Genomic DNA, 19,117 nt, shown 5'->3' with positions numbered 1-19,117 from the left:
TTCTCCATAGCCATGAGTCTGCAAATTATAGCCTGGTGAGGATGTGTTTACTGGAGGTAATGAGAGTGTGTTTGCTATACAGGCGATCCTGCCGTTTTACTCCTATTAGTCCTGGACCCTTTGTTTGTGAATGAATGATGTGGAGAGGGGCGGAGCCTTGCTCCGTATATGGGATTATGTAAATTGTGCGGTTATCCTGCCGTTTTACTCCTATTAGTCCTGGACCCTTTGTTTGTGAATGAATGATGTGGAGAGGGGCGGAGCCTTGCTCCGTATATGGGATTATGTAAATTGTGCGGTCATGTGCCCTTTGATGCTTTATGCCCATTTAGATGTTGTCAGCTGGAAGGCTTGTTTGCTGCAAGTCATTTCTGGATTCTGCAGGCTGGGCTTGCATATGGTAATAAGGTGACCAGGCTTATGCGATCATGTGACTTTGATAGGTCACATGGGTTTGTTTACATCCGGCGAGGGCCGTGATTTCTCGACCTGGTGATTGGCTTATTTTGATAAACCTCCAGGGTTTCCAAGGAGATGTAGGCGTGGCTGGGGTTAATCACCTAACCAATCAGTTGTACATGGGGGTCATTTAACTGTGAGCAGCTACAGAGCAGGTCGTCCATGCGATACATCTGCATGGAGAGGTGCGTGCTGCAGAACAAGTAGCCCCCCTGAAAACTCTCTGGTATGTTAATTGCTGCTTTTTTCATTATCTTATAGACATTTCATGTGGTTTGGATTTGGGGTTATGTTGATCTATATGTATTCCACAGGCGATTGGGCCCCTTATTAAATATCGTCTCCTGATGAACCCCAGTGGATGTAATGGGGAGAAACGCGTCGAGACTTTGTGATTTTATAGTATTGGGTTGAGGACCATGAAAGCCGAGACACCTTCACCTCAAGGGAGAAACAAACGCTAACCAATTTTTGACCTGAATTATCTCAGATAAGTGTATACTATTTTCTATATTCCCTCACTATTTGATGGTATAACCCCTTAGACTACCCGATAAGAAGGGAGCATAGGGATATCATAGGAGGGAAAGCCGCCGAGGAATGGGGGCACCTTTTTACCGTTAGGGTGCGTGTAACCTTGGTTATATCTCCATTGGCAGGTAGAGGAAAGAGAGAAGGAGGGTCATTTAGAGATTTTTCCAACTGTTGAATCCCATAAGAGTGATATAAAATTGGAACAACCGCTGTGTTCCGTAGGTGAATACTATTGAGGCTGTATCATGGTCCTGGGATGTTTTGTGTGTGTCACACTTCACAGGTGGAATTCTAAATTGTTTTAATCTATTTCATTAAAAATTGTTTTTAGACATACTAATTGAGGTAGGCTTGGGTGTAACTATTTGATATACTACCTTTAAACTGTTTTCTTACCCGATATTTACCTTTGTTACCAGCGCACACCGCTTAGCGCTGGCTCCCTGCACTCCTAGCCAGAGTACACATCGGGTTAATAAGAAAACCGCTGTGCTTATTTACTCGATTTGTACTCCAGCTACGTGTGCAGGGAGCAGGGAGCCGGCACTGGCAGCCTGTGAGCAGCGGACGCTAGTAACCAAGGTAAATATCGGGTAACCAAGAAAGGGCTTCCCTTGGTTACCCGATATTTACCTTGGTTATAGCTTACCGCAGGCTGCCAGACGCCGGCTCCCTGCTCCCTGCAGATTCAGATTGTTGCTCTCTCGCTGTCACACACAGAGATGTGTGCTTCACAGCGGAAGAGCAACGTCAAGAAAAAGAACCAGCACTGTGTGTAATGAGCAGCGATCTCACAGCAGGGGCCAGATCGCTGCTCAGTGTCACACAGAGCGAGATCGCTAATGAGGTCACTGCTGTGTCACAAAAACCGTGACTCAGCAGCAATCTCGCTAGTGATTTCGCTATGTGAGAAGTACCCCTAAGACATAGTTGAATTCAAAGTGTAAACAACTGCTGACAAATTACCCAAATTGAACAGCCAAGTATAACTACACTTGGTAAACCAAAATAAAAATGGTGCTGCAGAATATCCCACAAATATATCAACTTTATTATATATAAAATATTATAACAGATTTAAAAAAAAATACCAGAGTTGTTCAATGGAGAGCTAACAACAAACCACCCAAGGCTATAAACAGTGTATGGTTAGTGTGCCCACATATCTATTGTTGTACATTCCCTAGTGGTTAACATATACATCAAATAGAAGAGTATAGGATACAAATTTAAATAATAAGCAATTATATGGTGCCCTGTTAGATGTGTGAACTTGAACCCAACACTCGTTTCACTGAGCTTTGCCCCTGATGCAACTGGGTGAAACGCGTATGGCGGCGTAGAGCAAAAAACCTAACAGAGTGCCACATCATTACAATGTCAATTTGCATCCTATAGTCTTCTATTTGATGTATGTGTTAGCCACTAGGGAATGTACTACAATAGATATGTGGGCACACTTACTATATACAGTTTATAACCTTAGGAGGTTTGTTGTTAGCCCTCCATTGAAATACTCTGGGTTTTTTTTTAACAAAATCCATTATAATATTTTATATTTAATAAAGTTGATATATTTGTGATATATTTTGTAGCATCATTTTTATTTTTATTTTAGCTTATCTCATGATATTTAGGTGCATCTCTCTTATTTAGCCAGATACTTTTGGTCATAGGAATATAGGTTGATTTTACTAGTTACACTTGTGTAATGCCTGCCTGGATCCACAGGCTCAGACTGGCTGTACTGAACAGGCTAGAGGAAAGCCACTCACAAAGTAGGACCCAGAGAACCTGAAACCCTTTAACCCCTATACAGGGATTTGAAATTACACAGGGTCCTGGAGATCACCACTAGAGATGAGCGAACCGGTCGCGGTTCGGCTCGAGTTCGGTTCGCCGAACAGAGGTCTCGTTTGAGTTCGGTTCGGCGAACCGGTTCGTCGAACCACTCGAACCGCATAGAAAACAATGGGAGGCAATCACAAACACATAAAAACACTTAGAAAACACCCTCAAAGGTGTCCAAAAGGTGACAAACAACTCACAACACAACACAAACACATGGGAAAGTGACAAGGACATATACTCATGCGAAAACAAAAGAGCTGGACAAGGAAAAAGAGGAGGAGACACAGATATAGGCATGGCATGCCTTTCTAAAAACATGTAAAACACCACAAGGTTACTCCAAGCGCAGTCTCCCTTTTTTCCAAAAATTGGGCCCCACACACACTTCAGTGGAAGCACTTGTGCCCCAGTTGTACACTTCACAGGTAGATTTGCATCAAGCACATTCAAAAATACGCCATCCTTAACCGTGCCCAGGATGACACCGGGGTAGGTAGCTAAGTCTTTCCTGATCCCAGCTCTGTTCATCTTGGATCATTTTTAAAAAAACTGTAAGCAAGGGTTACTCCAAGCGGAGTCTCCCATTTTTCCAAAAATTGGGCCCCACACACACCCACCCCTTCAGTGGCAGCACTTGTGCCCCAGTTGTACACTTCACAGGTAGATTTGCATCAAGCACATTCAAAATCCACAAGCATTTTCTCTCCCCAGGATGACACAGGGGTAGTAAATTCCTTGTGGATCCATAACTTGTTCATTTTGATGAACGTTAGTCTGTCCACATTGTCACTGGACAGACGCGTGCGCTTATCTGTCAGCACACACCCAGCAGCACTGAAGACACGTTCAGAGAATACGCTGGCAGCTGGACATGACAAAATCTCCAAGGCGTAAGTGGAGAGCTCTGGCCATTTTTCAAGATTTGAAGCCCAAAATGAGCAAAGCTCCATTTGCAAAGTCATGGCATTGATGTTCATTTGGAGATATGGAGATACTCCTGTGTCAGACTTGTTGTCTCTGGTGGCCTTGCAAAGGATGGTCTAAAAAAATTATGAAAAGATTCAATAAAATTGCTGTTACCAGCACCAGATACGGTCCTACTGGTACGGGTAGAATGTTGAAGATGACGAGAACGTCCCATGTTTGTCAAGTTTCAACTGGGAGATTCACTCCCTGCACCACGGTTGTTTGGTGGAAAAGCTGAGCTAAGATCGAGTAACAGCTTCTGCTGATACTCCTGCATACATGCATCCCTTTCTATGGCTGGAATTATGTCACAAAATTTGGACTTGGACCGAGGATCTAATAGTGTGGCAAGCCAGTAGTCATCATCACTTCTAATTTTGACAATACGAGGGTCATGTTGGAGATAGTGCAGCAAGAAGGCGCTCATGTGTCTTGCGCAGTCATGCGGACCAAGTCCATGCTGTGTTTGTGGCATAGAGGTGCTAACCGTTCTTTCTTCCTCTGACATCTTCCCCCAACCTCTTTCAACAGAAATTTGACCAAGGTCTCCCTCATCCGCTGAGTCTTCCATGTCCATGGACAGTTCGTCCTCCATTTCTTCATGTTCTCCTGCACCTTCCTCAACATTTCGCCTGCTACTATGCGCCCTTGTTGATCCCTGTCCCCCATGGTCCCATGCCTGCCACGTTGGTGATAATGAACGTCTGGACCTTGGGGATGTTGTTGTGTCTTGCGCATATGAATCCTCCTGTAGTTCCTCCCCTTCCTGTTGTCCCACCCCCTGACTCCGAATAGTGTTTAGAGTGTGCTCCAGCATGTAAATGACTGGAATTGTCAGGCTGATAATGGCATTGTCAGCGCTAAACATATTCGTCGCCATGTCGAAACTGTGCAGAAGGGTGCATAGGTCCTTGATCTGAGACCACTCCATCAGGGTGATCTGCCCCACCTCTGCATCTCGTTGGCCCAGGCTATACATCATGACATATTGCACCAGAGCTCGACGGTGCTGCCACAGTCGCTGTAACATGTGGAGAGTCGAATTCCAGCGTGTCGGCACATCGCATTTCAGGCGATGAACCGGCAGGCCGAAAGACTTCTGGAGCGATGCAAGTCACTCAGCAGCGGTGGTTGAACGGTGGAAGTGAGCAGACAGTTTTCGTGCCCTGTTCAAAAGGCCATCTAGGCTAGGATAGTGTGTTAAAAATTGCTGGACAACAAGGTTCAACACGTGAGCCATACAAGGCACGTGTGTCACCTTGCCCAAGCGAAGGGCCGCACCCAGGTTTGCAGTATTGCAGTATTACGGACCACTTGAGATCCATTCAAACATTTTCTTTTTTTGTCCATCATCTACCTTTGTTCCAGTTGTTCGTGTCCGTAAAAAAGGGAGCACATCGGATTGTCCACGGTAAGTAGTAGACATTTTACTTTTGCTCGAAGATGGTCTATCTTCAGCAGATATTAATGGAGCTTTGCCACCTTCCCCATGGACAAACCATTTTTTTTCCTTTTCCAACACACCTCTTCCTCTTTCCACCAGCATCTGTCATTTTGACACTCATTTTGATTGCGACAAGATTGTGCACTTAAAATGTGGTAGTAAAAATTGAGAGGTGGTGTAGATTGCAGCGGGGGTCTATCTTTATTAACAGCAGAAAAAACAACAATAACTATCCCTGACAATGCAACTAAGGCCTTTAAACTGGCAGCATAGTTTGATAGTATAATGGCTTAGTAACAATGAGTTTGAGTGTGCAATGCAGAGGTGCTGCAAATAGATTTGCACTAGTGGGACACTAATGGAAGTCCAACAGCCACTTTTAGGATGCCACTAAGTTTACTCAGTGTTTGCTAGTATAATGGCTTAGTAACAATGAGTTTGAGTGTGCAATGCAGTGGTGCTGCAAATAGCATTGCAGCAGTGGGACAATAATGAAGTCCAACAGCCACTTTTAGGCCCCTTTCACACATCAGTGATTCTGGTACGTTTGTGCTTTTTTTTAAACGTACCAGAATCACTGACATACGCAGACCCATTATAATCAATGGGTCTGCTCACACATCAGTGATTTTTCACTGCACGTGTCTCCCTGCGGCGTACCCGCGTGTGCGTGATTGCCGCACGGAGACATGTCCATTTTTTTCTGGCATCACTGATGTCCCACGGACCACGCAGTGGTGTGGTCCGTGAAACACGTGCCAGAAAAAAACGTGCATTTAAAATAATGAACATTTTAACTCACCCGGCTTCAGCGACGCTCTCTGCAGCCCGTGCAGCCTGCTGCTTCTGAGCCGGCTCATTACTGTCGCGCATCTTAATGATGCACGACACAGCCGACCCGGAAGTAGCTGCTGCGGGGGTCAGCGCCGGCCGGATGCTGCACCGCGGGAGGATTCAGCACCACGGAGAGCGGGAGCGCGCACAGGTGAGTTGATTTCTAAGTGCAATCACGGGCCACGGAGAACGGAGCCCGGATTGCACTTAGACAACCCACGTGTGCCGTGAATCACGGCACACGCAGGGACATGTGCGTATTTTACACGCCAGTGAAAAACGTCACTGTTTTTCACTGACGTGTGAAACGGGCCTTAGGATGCCACTAAGTTTACTCAGTGTTTGCTAGTATAATGGCTTAGTAACAATGAGTTTGAGTGTGCTTGCAGTGGTGCTGCAAATAGCTTTGCACCAGTGGGACAATAATGGAAGTCCAACAGCCACTTTTAGGATGCCACTAAGTTTACTCAGTGTTTGCTAGTATAATGGCTTAGTAACAATGAGTTTGAGCGTGCAATGCAGAGGTGCTGCAAATAGCTTTGCACCAGTGGGACACTAATGGAAGTCCATCAGCCACTTTTAGGATGCCACTAAGTTTACTCAGTGTTTGCTAGTATAATGGCTTAGTAACAATGAGTTTGAGTGTGCAATGCAGTGGTGCTGCAAATAGCTTTGCACCAGTGGGACACTAATGGGAGTCCAACAGCCACTTTTAGGATGCCACTAAGTTTACTCAGTGTTTGCTAGTATAATGGCTTAGTAACAATGAGTTTGGGTGTGCAAAGGGCAGGAGGGTACAGTGGCAGGGTTGTGGGTCAGTGTACAGGAAAGGAAGCCTCACTTTCAATCCCTCCTAATGGGGAAATGCAGCGAGGAAGTCCCTGAGCTTAGCTACAGAGACGCTGTTATCTTCTGTAGCTGTTAAAATCTGTTTCCACGGACCTGACTGTCACCTATGGCTCTGAGCCTGCTGTTATTAGCCCTTACAAAGGCTAATAGAAACTTCTATCCCTATTCTGTATAGCGCTGTGCGTAGAGTGTACACAGCAGTATCGGAGACAGGAGCTACGCCAGCGGTGACTGACACCCAGACGCAGAAGAGATAATGGCGTTCGGACTGGCAGATACCCATTTTTATAATGCAGGGACATGTGACATGGACATCCTATCACACATGCCGTTGCTTCTCTGGCTAAAAGTTCACTTAGCTGTGTGTGTGTCTGGGATTGGCTGACATGCTGGCCCGCCCCACTACACGCACGCGCTTAGGGAAGGAAGACAAGGAAAAAAAAAATGTCGATTGCCATTATCCCAGCAGCGGTGATCTGAATGCGCTGTTCCCGCACACTATACGCTGAAATTTCATAATAGTGTGAGTCACAGTGTGACTTACACTATTACAACGGAAAGCCAGCTAGTAATTAGCTTGGCTTTTTGCTGCTAGAACTGTTCTCGAACGTAACTAGAACTATCGAGCTTTAGCAAAAAGCTCGAGTTCTAGTTTGATCTAGAACAGCCCCCAAATCACTCGAACCGCGAACTGGAGAACCGCGAACCGCGCTCAACTCTAATCACCACCTGCGGTAGGCTGCAGTCCGATGAGAGTAGTAGCCAGGCAGGGTCGAACCGGGAAATGCAAAACAGGGACAGAATCAGGTAGGCAAAGACGTAATCAGATGAAGCAGAGGTCAAATCCATATCAGGCAGCAAGGTGCAAATACGGCAGACAGGAGAGTAGTCAGAGAGCAGGTCGGGGTCAAAGCAGGAATCAACAATCAGAGCAGGGGGAACCAGAGTCTAGCAGGAATACAATCTATATCTGGCAATGGCCAGCAGACAGAAGAGGGGATAAAATTGGTGTGGTGTCTTCCCATTCACTGAAGCTGAATTGGAGCAACCTCAGCTGGAAGACACACACCACCTACACTCAGCCAGTAGTACTGCAGGCATCAGGAAAACCCAGCCTTGTGGATGAGCGGAGCCTGCGTCCACCAGAGCCATCGGCACTGACTCCTCCCCATCACCAGCACAGTTCACAGCGGAAATACGGCGGCGCCTGGTGACTGAAGCAGAAGTCACAGGAGCGGACTCTGATTGAGGACGTGACAACTTGGGCCTGAAGGAGAAAGGGCCTTTATGCACTAATTGTCTTCAATTAGCTTGGACCAGAATACTTACCTTGAAAAGGATGGAGTTCTGTGGATAGAGGGTATCTATATATAAGGTGGGCCTTATCTCAGGAGGCGATTTCACTTCCCTGCCTCCATTTATTCTGCAGAGGTTTACAACTGGCCAAAAAAGTCTGCTAATTATTCAAGACAATCTTTCAAGGCTTATTTATAAAGGTTAGCATCCTCAAAATGCTATTTTCAATTATTGGTCAAGCATAAATATGCAGCTATTCACCTAAATAAGCAAAACTATGTGACATAGTATGAGGACAGATCATTCTTAGATGTACAGTTTTTGTTGACTATGACTTGTCTATGTAAGATCAACACTTGTTAATGGGCCATCTAATTGGACCTTAGTTGCCTGCATGTAAACCATGAGTGACACATGTGCAGCACGTTCCTTTCATGTGGACTAATGTGGGTCATGGGCAGACATATCATTGGTGAAACCTGTGAAGCCGCACAAAGGCCCACGAGGTAAGGGGTGGAATTTTGCCTTTTCATGAGCTATCTAACTACAAAGGGCCAATATATTGTTCTTGCAGAGGGTGCTTTTTCTGTCCGTGTCCACTAGTGGTGTGTGTGCAGCATGTATCTGGTATGTGAGTGTTGTGGGTACAATCTGTGTTCAGTGTGAAAGGGTACATTTTTCCCCTGAGTTAAGATTGGGAGTGTTGTTCGTGGCATTTGTCCACTGTGTGAGTGGTGCATGTGCTGAATGTGTCTAGCACGAGTGATTTTATCTGCTGTTGCGGGCTTTTTCTACTTTTGGAATGACTCCTAAGTATGCGGCCTGTGTCAGTTGGTGAGGCTCAAACATATTTTTTGCACAAGAACCTTATCCTGTGAGTGTCTTCTACTGAATGAAAATGTGAAGGTTCAGTGCTTTGCATAATTATTAGTTTTTTCCATCTCAATCTAGCTGTGCTCTAAATGATATGATTAGAATTAAAAGTGGATGACCTGTTCATCTACAGTAATTCTAATATTTTTCTGCTTAACATAATCCATTTAACCAAAACACTATATTACCTCTAGATTACAAATTGTTATAGTAAAGGATACCACCAAACAAAACTTCCTTACAGTATCACATATCAGGTCAAGAAGCAAAAACAACAATTGCAACTGTCCTCTTATAGATATGTCATGGAAGCAGGTTGAATTTATCAGACTAACAAATTTAGTAACTCTGTGAGGTAATTAAAAAATAATTCTCATTAGATATTCATGTAGATCCATTATTTTGTTAGCCAGTGCTGACTGCTAACTCGAGAAGAAGGTCAACTAAATGATTGCTTAATTGTGAGGAACTTCCATCAGCTTAGAGTAGCCAAGACCTAAGCTTGCTGGACCATTGCGTGCTTGACATGAAGACGAGAGGTAGTCATCCTAGTTCCCCTTATCCTTAGCATGTATGTCACACAGTAGATATAACTTTCCTATGAGTAATTTACATGGATTAAAAAAAGATGACTTCTTAAAGTATATTACAACAAATTAATTAGAGAGAAATCATTATTCAGAATTTATGTCCATGTATTTAAGCTGAAGGAGTCTGAACTCATCTTTATCCACAAAACGTGAATTTCCTTTCTTTAGTTTTCATATTCCCAAGTATTTATTCATTTTTGTTAAAGCATCACACACAGTATTTAGGTCACTCCGTAAGTCTTGCACCACATTTTCAATACTCCGGGTGTCTTTCAGGATTTCAATACTCTTCGTGTAGGGATTAAAATACACTGAGAAGGGACGGTTGATTGACTTTGCAAATTCTCTATAGGATTTAAAGACAGAGAGAAATTAATTAGAATCATATCAGCAGTGATGAAATGTTTTCTTAAGTTTCTTTTTTTTCTTGTCTTCTTTTTCCCAATAATTGAATGTACCTCATCTTTTCCTTGGCTTCATCAAAGCTTTCTGACACAAAGTACAAATCCTGAAAGGTAGTGATAATACATTCTTGCAAGCAAGTTGTCTTTGGATCAAACGTTTTCACAGTAGCTTTGTCAGACAAGGCATGCTGCAAAGAGAAACCAAACACACACCTTTTAAAATAGTGCTTAAGGAAATGAAGACAAACAAATCACATGAGTTACTTGTTCTAGAATTAGGAACATTTTATAAGCAGATGAGTCTATTTTAACTCATTTTAGAAGATGTGATGCTGAATATTTAAGTTGCTCTTATCATTAATTAACATTTCTGTGTTGTTTGTGTAGTTGTTGCAATTTGGAACGATCCCTTATTACATAGAGTAATCTAACAAGTTTTAAAACATTAGATCATTGTATATTTTTATATATATATATATATATATATATATATATATATATATATATATATATATATATATATATAAAAAAATAATGATCTTTTCCCCCAGACTTACTATGAGAAAATATCTGTATCACACACATAGCATACTATTTTATATCCATTTTATGTATTTTATGTATGTTCACTTATTCCAATAATGATTCAAATTTCAATTAGTTAAAATAAATATTTACATTTACATATTTAATTAGTAAGTAGGGATGAGCGAACCTAAACTGTAAGGTTGGTGATCTGTACCAGACACAAAGTGTCGGGGTCTCGGACCAGAACACTGACGGAAATACAGGCTTTGTTGCATGTGGAAGTGGCCTGTACTTTACTGTGACCTATACAGAAAAAAGATGACTTGGGCTCTCACCTGCCATTCTCAGAACGAGGCTCCAGAGGTCACTGCTGGTCAACAGTCTATTCGAATTTTTTCATGAGTGTCAGAAATTCCAGGCTGCTGCTAATGGAGCCTCATTCTGAGTATGTTGTCAGAACAAAGCTCCATAGGAATCGATGGGTGTCATGGTGCATTACTCCACTGGATTACATTAGAGCTTATAGAATTTATTTTTAATTAATAAATTGCTGAACAAGGGACTGGGGGGAGTCTTTATTCACCAATGGGGTTATGTCATCATGTGTATTCAAATAAAGTTTTTTTCTTGTGTTTTTTACTCTTTACTTACTGGCTTAATATCTGATACATGCTTATCCATTACCAACCATGGGCTTGACATCAGCTGTCAATTCACAGCTGACATGAACCCAAAAAGTATTACCACAATTGCAACCGCAACATGGCAATTGGGAAGAGCTGGTAAAAGCACAAGAAATGGCACATCTAATGGATACGCCACTTATGGGGTGGCTGAGAGCTGCTATTTTTGGACTGGGAGGGGCTAAATAACTGTGGGCCCTACCAGTCTGATAATACGAAAGAAAAATAGGGAGGATCCCATGTAATTTTTTTTACATTATTTATTAAATAATTAAAAAAAAACTGGCATGGAATCCCCTCTATTTTTCATATCCAGACAAGTTAAAGCTGACAGCTGAGGGTTGCAGCTTGTAGTTATCTGCTTTATCTGTGCTGGTTATCAAAAATAATAAAAATAATATTTTTTTTTTATTTAATTCCTATCCACATTTGTTTCAAGGCAATTGCCCCCATTTTCCTCTTTTTTTTGCAGCCCCCTATGCTTTACTATGACCATTTTACAGCCATTTTAAAGCACAGAAGTTCGGCTTTTCATTAACATTTATGGGGTCCGGGGTCAAGTTTGGGTCCAGAACCAAACTTATAACTTACAAAGGTCTGCTCATCTCAATTAGTAGGAAGTTTTACTATGGTTTGTATTCTAAGATGAGCTACTGCTGAAAGCTACTATTATCATTAAAAAGTTATTCTATAAAAAGGCATTGGAATTATCCTATTCTGTTGGAAAATGGACTATCTGTCTTTAAATGGAACCTGTCAGGTGAAATATGCACCCAGAACCACAAGCAGTTCTGGGTGCATATTGCTAATCCCTGCCTAACCGTCCCTGTATACACTAGCATAGATGAAGAGATCTTTTACCATATGCTAATGAGTGCAGGGACTAGTCCCCTGGGCGTTATTTCCTCTTGCCAGTCAGCTTCATTAACATATTTGTACACCCCTGTAGGCGTGCTAACATGCTAATGAATGTATTACATAGATGAGGGCAGAATATGACACCATATCCAACAATTGTGAAGACTACACCCTAATCAAGAATTTGCATACCAAAAGAACTAAGGGGTAACGTAGTCATGGTACTATACATAGCCAAATAGTCAAAAACAGATCAGAACAACTTCTTGCAAAAATATAAAAAGTGTTTATTACAGAAATCAGTAACAAGAAGAGACATACAACAACAAAAGTCAATAAATCGTATGACAATTAATCAGGCTTTTAAGGAGTGTCACTGATGGTATATCACATAGGACCCACACCCCACATGTTTTCCTTGGGCACCACTAGCCACTATGGGAGAGTGAATGATCATTAAGGTTTGGCTCATAGGTTTAGGTTACTAGTATGTTGGTAATCTGGAGTAATTACTATTTGTGAGTCCCTTTATGGAGTCCTCACTCTAGCCTATGTCCGCTTTCCAATGTATGGTAATAATTCATAGACATGTCTACAGCCTTTCTTCTATAGAGTCTCTACTTTTAGCCTACGGCTGTTTTTTAATATATGGTAACAATGTTGTATAGACATGTCTGGAGCTGTTATATTTCAGCAATTTAATTTATCCATACTGGGTTTACCCATGTAACTATCCAACACTGTTCACTTATATATACTCTCGCCGCATGTGGGGTGTGGGCCCTATGTGATATACCATCAGTGACACTCCTTAAAAGCGTGATTAATTGTCATTCGATTTATTGATTTTTGTTGTTGTATGTCACTTCTTGTTATTGATTTAAATAATAAACACTTTTTATATTTTTGCAAGAAGTTGTTCTGATCTGTTTTTGACTATTTGGTCAGGCTCATGAATGTGTAGTGTCAGAGGATGATCATCCCCACCTCTCCGCAGCCATCAGCGTCCAACGGGGGAGATCGACTCAGTGCGCATGACCTCGGGGTTTTGGTCATGCGCACTATGAAGTCAGGTGTACGCGTCCTCGCTTCAAACTGAAGTAGTGCACATGACCCAAACTCCGGGGTCATGCGCACTGAGCCGAAATCCAACATCAGACGCCATGGCGGCGGAGAGGTGAGTGAGATCATCCTGTGACACTGCGTATTCATTAGCATGTTAGCACGCCTACAGGGGTATACAAATATGTTAATGGAGTTGACTGGCATGGGGAACTAACGCCCAGGGGACTAGTCCCTGCACTCATTAGCATACGGTAAAAGATCTTTAGAAATACTTTTTCTAAAGATCTCTTCATCTATGCTAGTGTATACAGGGACAGGTAGGCAAGGATTAGCAATATACACCCAGAAATGCTCGTGGATCTGGGTGCATATTGGACCTGACCGGTTCCCTTTAATGCCTATATTTTTAATAACATAACTATAAATAAAGGACAACATAGGATTTGCAAATACAAAAACGTTCTATATAGTATATTTTATGTGAAATACTTTATTGGTTTAATTCCAAATATTATTTGATTTACTCCATAGGTTCCAGGCCCCTTGCCTGGAAACTGATGCAAATTACCATTCATTACTAAAGGACAGGAGGAGATTTTTCACATAAAAAAAAATACTGCAATTGGAAAGCATTACTTGGCAGCAGTATATTTTCATGGCTAAGTGATCAAAGGACTTATTGGAAGTTTATACAAACACAAGGGCAAAACACAAGGTATTTAAACTCAATGTAGTCTTCTAGCCTAGTGTTTTTTACATGCCAACTAGTGACCTAGTGTTCTGTACATGCTGGCAAGCAGAAAGAAAGCCAACTAGTAACGTAGTGTCTCTACATGCTGGAAAGCAGACAGTTAACCAGCTAGTGACCTGGTGTTCTCTACATGCTGGCAAGCATAAAGAGAGCTGACTAGTAGTGACGTGTAATCCTCTTTGATCCCACTTGGCTGTAGCAAGATGTTAATCTTGAATCCCTATAAGGTATTTCAGACAAAATAGGCTCAGGAATAAAACACTAAAGTTTACTTCATAGAGTCTTAAGGTCCAGTCACACTAAGCAACTTACCAGCGATCCCAACAACAATAGGGATCGCTGGTAAGTTGCTAGGAGGTTGCTGGTGAGATGTCACACTGCAACGCTCCAGCGATCCCACCAGCAACCTGACCTGGCAGGGATCGCTGGAGCGTCGCTACACGAGTTGCTGGTGAGCTCACCAGCAACCAGTGACCAGCCCCCAGCGCCGCGTGGAAGATGCTGCGCTTGGTAACTAAGGTAAATATCGGGTAACCAACCCGATATTTACCTTGGTTACCAGCTCACGCAGCTACACGTGCAGAGAGCAGGGAGCAGCGCACACTGAGCGCTGGCTCCCTGCTCTCCTAGTACAGCACACATCGGGTTAATTACCCGATGTGTGCTGCAGCTAAATGTGCACAGAGCAGGGAGTAGCGCACACTGCTTAGCGCTGGCTCCCTGCTTTCCTAGCTACAGCACACATCGGGTTAATTAACCCGATGTGTCCTGCAGCTACATGTGCACACAGCAGGAGCCGTCACTGACAGTGAGAGCGGCGGAGGCTGGTAACAAAGGTAAATATCGGGTAACCAAGGACAGGGCTTCTTGGTTACCCGATGTTTACTGTGGTTACCAGCCTCCGCAGAAGCCGGCTCCTGCTGCCTGCACATTTAGTTGTTGTTGTCTCGCTGTCACACACAGCGATCTGTGCTTCACAGCGGGACAGCAACAACTAAAAAATGGCCCAGGACATTCAGCAACAACCAACGACCTCACAGCAGGGGCCAGGTTGTTGCTGGATGTCACACACAGCAACATCGCTAGCAACGTCACAAAAGTTGTTCGTTAGCAGCGATGTTGCTAGCGATGTTGCTTAGTGTGACGGGGCCTTTACATATTTATATCAAGTGACAAGTTCAATTTGGTCATGTAAAGGTTTTTTTTTATCCAAAGTAGAATCATCATGCAATGTCACAAAAGTCACAAAATAAATTTAAGAGTAAGATCACACAAAACAATATCTTATGGAAATATTTCAACTCGGAATAAAAAAAAAATGTATTACACATCTGAATTAATACAAAGCACAAAGGAACACTTTATACAGAACCGATCACCTGATTCATGCTTCTTGCTCCAACAACAGTATAAGGGTACTCTCACACTGGGGTATAAAAAAATTGGCCCAATTAACATCCATAAAAGGTGGATGAGTGAAATCTGTTTGGTATTCCATATGTCATGCAAGTGCTATGAAAGGGTGCGATTGTCACATATCATTTGTATGACACTGTATGACATGCATTTTTTTCTCAGTAATTATTATTCTAACAATCATTTACAGGACCATTTTCAGTGTTCTATGCTACAGAATGGTAATGAATCTATATAAAACCAGATGTCATACAGATGCCACAGGGTCACCACACGGACATGCATGTGGCATCCCATTTTTTCCCACACTCGTTGACTTACATTGACAAGTTATGTGCGAGGGCAATTGCAGCATAATGTGATTTTTTTCATCAGTCCAATTTGAGCTGAAGAAAAACTCAGAGATCTGCTCTGCCTCATGGACTAACATTGGTCCGAGTGCAATGCAATTTTTTCTCACACTGCACTAGTCCGTTTTACACGCTAGTGTGAAAGTACCCTAAAAAAGAGAACTCCTGCATTCTAAACATACCCACTATGTGCAGAATTATAAAGCAATTTGTATTGTTGATTATAACAACTACACTGCATGCAGAATTATTAGGTAGATGAGTATTTTGATCACATGATAATTTTTATACATGTTGTCCTACTCCAAGCTGTATAGGCTTGAGAGTCAACTACCAATTAAGTAAATCAGGTGATGTGCATCTCTGTAATGAGAAGGGGTGTGGTGTAATCACATCAACACCCTATCCAAGGTGTGCTTAATTATTATGCAACTTCCTTTCTTTTGGCAAAATGGGTCAGAAGAGAGATTTCACGGGCTCTGAAAAGTCCAAAATTGTGAGATGTCTTGCAGAGGGATGCAGCAGTCTTGAAATTACCAAACTTTTGAAGCGTGATCACCGAACAATCAAGCGTTTCATTGCAAGTAGCCAACAGGGTCGCAAGAAGCATGTTGGGCAAGAAAGGCGCAAAATAACTGCCCATGAATTGAGGAAAATCAAGCGTGAAGCTGCCAAGATGCCATTTGCCACCAGTTTAGCCATATTTCAGAGCTGCAACGTTACTGGAGTATCAAAAAGCACAAGATGTGCCATACTCAGAGACATGGCCAAAGTAAGGAAGGCTGAAAAACGACCACCTTTGAACAAGAAACATAAGATAAAACATCAAGACTGGGCCCAGAAATATGTTAAGACTGATTTTTCAAAGGTTTTAAGGACTGATGAAATGAAAGTGACTCTTGATGAGCCAGATGGATGGGCCAGAGGCTGGATCAGTAAAGGGACTCAGACGCCAGCAAGGTGGAGGTGGGTTACTGGTATAGGCTGGTATCATCAAAGATGAACTTGTGGGACCTTTTCAGGTTGAGGATGGAGTAAAGCTCAACTCCCAGACCTACTGCCAGTTTCTGGAATACAGCTTCTTCAAGCAGTGGTACCGGAAGAAGTCGGTATCGTTCAAGAAAAACATGATTTTCATACAGGACAATGCTACATCACATGCATCCAACTACTCCACAGCGTGGCTGGCCAGTAAAGGTCTAAAAGATGAAAAAATAATGACATGGCCCCCTTGTTCACCTGATCTAAATCCCATAGAGAATCTGTGGTCCCTCATAAAATGTAAGATCCACAGGGAGGAAAAACAGTACACCTCTCAAAACAGTATCTGGGAGGCCGTGGTGGCTGCTGCACACAATATTGATTGTAAACAGATCAAGCAACTGACAGAATCTATGGATGGTAGGCTGTTGAGTGTCATCATAAAGAAAGGTGACTATATTGGTCACTAATGTTTTGGGGTTTTGTTTTTGCATGTCAGAAATATTTATTTCTAAATTTTGTGCAGTTATATTGGTTTACCTGGTAAAAATAAACAAGTGAGATGCGAAGATATTTGTTTTTTATTAAGTTGCCTAATAATTCTGCACAGTAATAGCTACCTGCGCAAACAGATATCCTCCTAAGATAGCCAAATCTAAATAAAAAAACACTCCATCTTCCAAAAATATTTAACTTTGATATTTATGAGTCTTTTGGGTTGATTGAGAACATAGTTGTTGATCAATAATAAAAAAATCCTCAAAAATACAACTGCCTAATAATTCTGCACACAGTGTACAGTGCTGTCGGTCAATCCAAATGATTAATAATCTTGAAACATCTCATTTGCACATGTTCATCTGTTGAAGTGAAAATAATAACCAAACAATTCAAAATGTGCAAAAATATATTTCTGACACTAAAAAATATCAGTGACCAACATAGCAACTCCTCTTTCAGTAACTGTCATGACTCTTCCATCCATAGAGTCTGTCAGTTTCATAATTTATTGACAATTAACTCCTTGGTCAGCACTGACCACAGACTCCCAGACATTGCTCAGAGAGGTATACAGATTTCCTTCACTCTAAAGTGGGCTTTACACGCTACAATATATCTAACGAGATGTCGGCGGGGTCACGTCGTAAGTGACGCACATACGGCATCGTTAGTGATATCGTAGCGTGTGACAGCTATGAACGAGCGAGCAGAAATACTCACCTTCTCGTTCATCGCTGACACGTCGCTCATTTTCTAAAAATCGAACATCCTGTTGTTCATCGTACCCGGGGCAGCACACATCGCTCCGTGTGACACCCCGGGAACGATGAACACAGGTTACCTGTGTCCCACCGGCAATGGTGAAGGAAGGAGGTGGGCGGGATGTTTACGTCCCGCTCACCTCCGTCCCTCCGCTTCTATTGGCCGGCCGCTGTGTGACGTCGCTCGCTGTGACGCCGAACATCCCTCCCCCTTCAGGAAGTGGATGTTCACCGCCCACAGCGAGGTCGTTCGGGAGGTAAGTACGTGTGATAAGGGGTTACAGCATTGTGCGACACGGGCAAGAAATTGCAGGCAGGTGCGATTGCAAATGCGATCACACTATACATTGTAACGTGTAAAGCAGCCTTAAATCTCCCATTTAAGACGGTCCCTTAAGTTTAGGTCAGGTGCGGAAGAGAGCCATGTTATTATTCTTCCATCTTTAAGACATTTGCTGGCTAGCCAAGCAGTCCAGTACTTTGATGCACGACGTTAGAGTTTTGTTCTGCAAAAAAAATGTTTTTTTGAAGGATCCAGACTTTTTCATGTACCACTGCTTGAAGAAAGTACTTCTAAAAACTTGAAGTTGGCTTAGGAGCTGATTTCGAATCCATCTTCAACCTGAAAAGACCCAACTTGCTCATCTTTAACTGCCCATAGAAATACCTCACCTCCACCGTGTTGGCATTTGAGTCAAAGTAGAGCTCTGTGTCTTGTGAGCCTTAGGGGTGCTTCACACATAGCGAGATCGCTACTGAAATCGCTGCTACGTCACGGTTTTGGTGACGCAACAGTGACCTCATTAACGATCTCGCTGTGTGTGACACTGAGCAGCGATCTGGCCCCTTCTGTGAGATCGCTGCTTGTTACACACAACCCTGGTTCGTTTTTTTGGTCGTCGCTCTCCCGCTGTGACGCACAGATCGCTGTGTGTGACAGTGAGAGAGCGACGAAATGAAGCGAGCAGAGAGCAGGAGCCGGCATCTGGCAGCTGCGGTAAGCTGTAACCAGGGTAAACATCGGGTAACCAAGGTGGTTGCCCGATATTTACCTTCGTTACCAGCCTGCGCCGCTCTCAAGCTGCCAGTGCCGGTTACTGCTCTCTGTACATGTAGCTGCAGT

At 42.8% G+C, this 19,117-nt stretch overlaps 1 protein-coding gene across 1 annotated transcript in view; it reads right to left on the bottom strand.

Moving 5' to 3' along the window:
• Positions 1 to 7,336: 7,336 nt before the first annotated feature.
• TPH2 (tryptophan hydroxylase 2) overlaps positions 7,337 to 19,117 on the bottom strand; it is a 737,869-nt gene continuing 726,088 nt past the window's right edge. The window contains exons 10-11 of the mRNA XM_075344895.1: positions 10,155 to 10,288; positions 7,337 to 10,042 (exon numbers count right to left, since the gene is read on the bottom strand). Coding sequence (XP_075201010.1) covers positions 9,868 to 10,042; positions 10,155 to 10,288 — 309 coding nt within the window. The 3' untranslated portion in view covers positions 7,337 to 9,867. The remainder of the gene's footprint in view (positions 10,043 to 10,154; positions 10,289 to 19,117) is intronic.

Source organism: Anomaloglossus baeobatrachus, chromosome 4 (genome assembly GCF_048569485.1).
Source record: "Anomaloglossus baeobatrachus isolate aAnoBae1 chromosome 4, aAnoBae1.hap1, whole genome shotgun sequence".
Classification (NCBI taxonomy): domain Eukaryota; kingdom Metazoa; phylum Chordata; class Amphibia; order Anura; family Aromobatidae; genus Anomaloglossus; species Anomaloglossus baeobatrachus.
The sequence above is the reverse complement of the archived record's forward strand: the minus strand, read 5'-3'. Positions and strand labels throughout refer to the sequence as shown.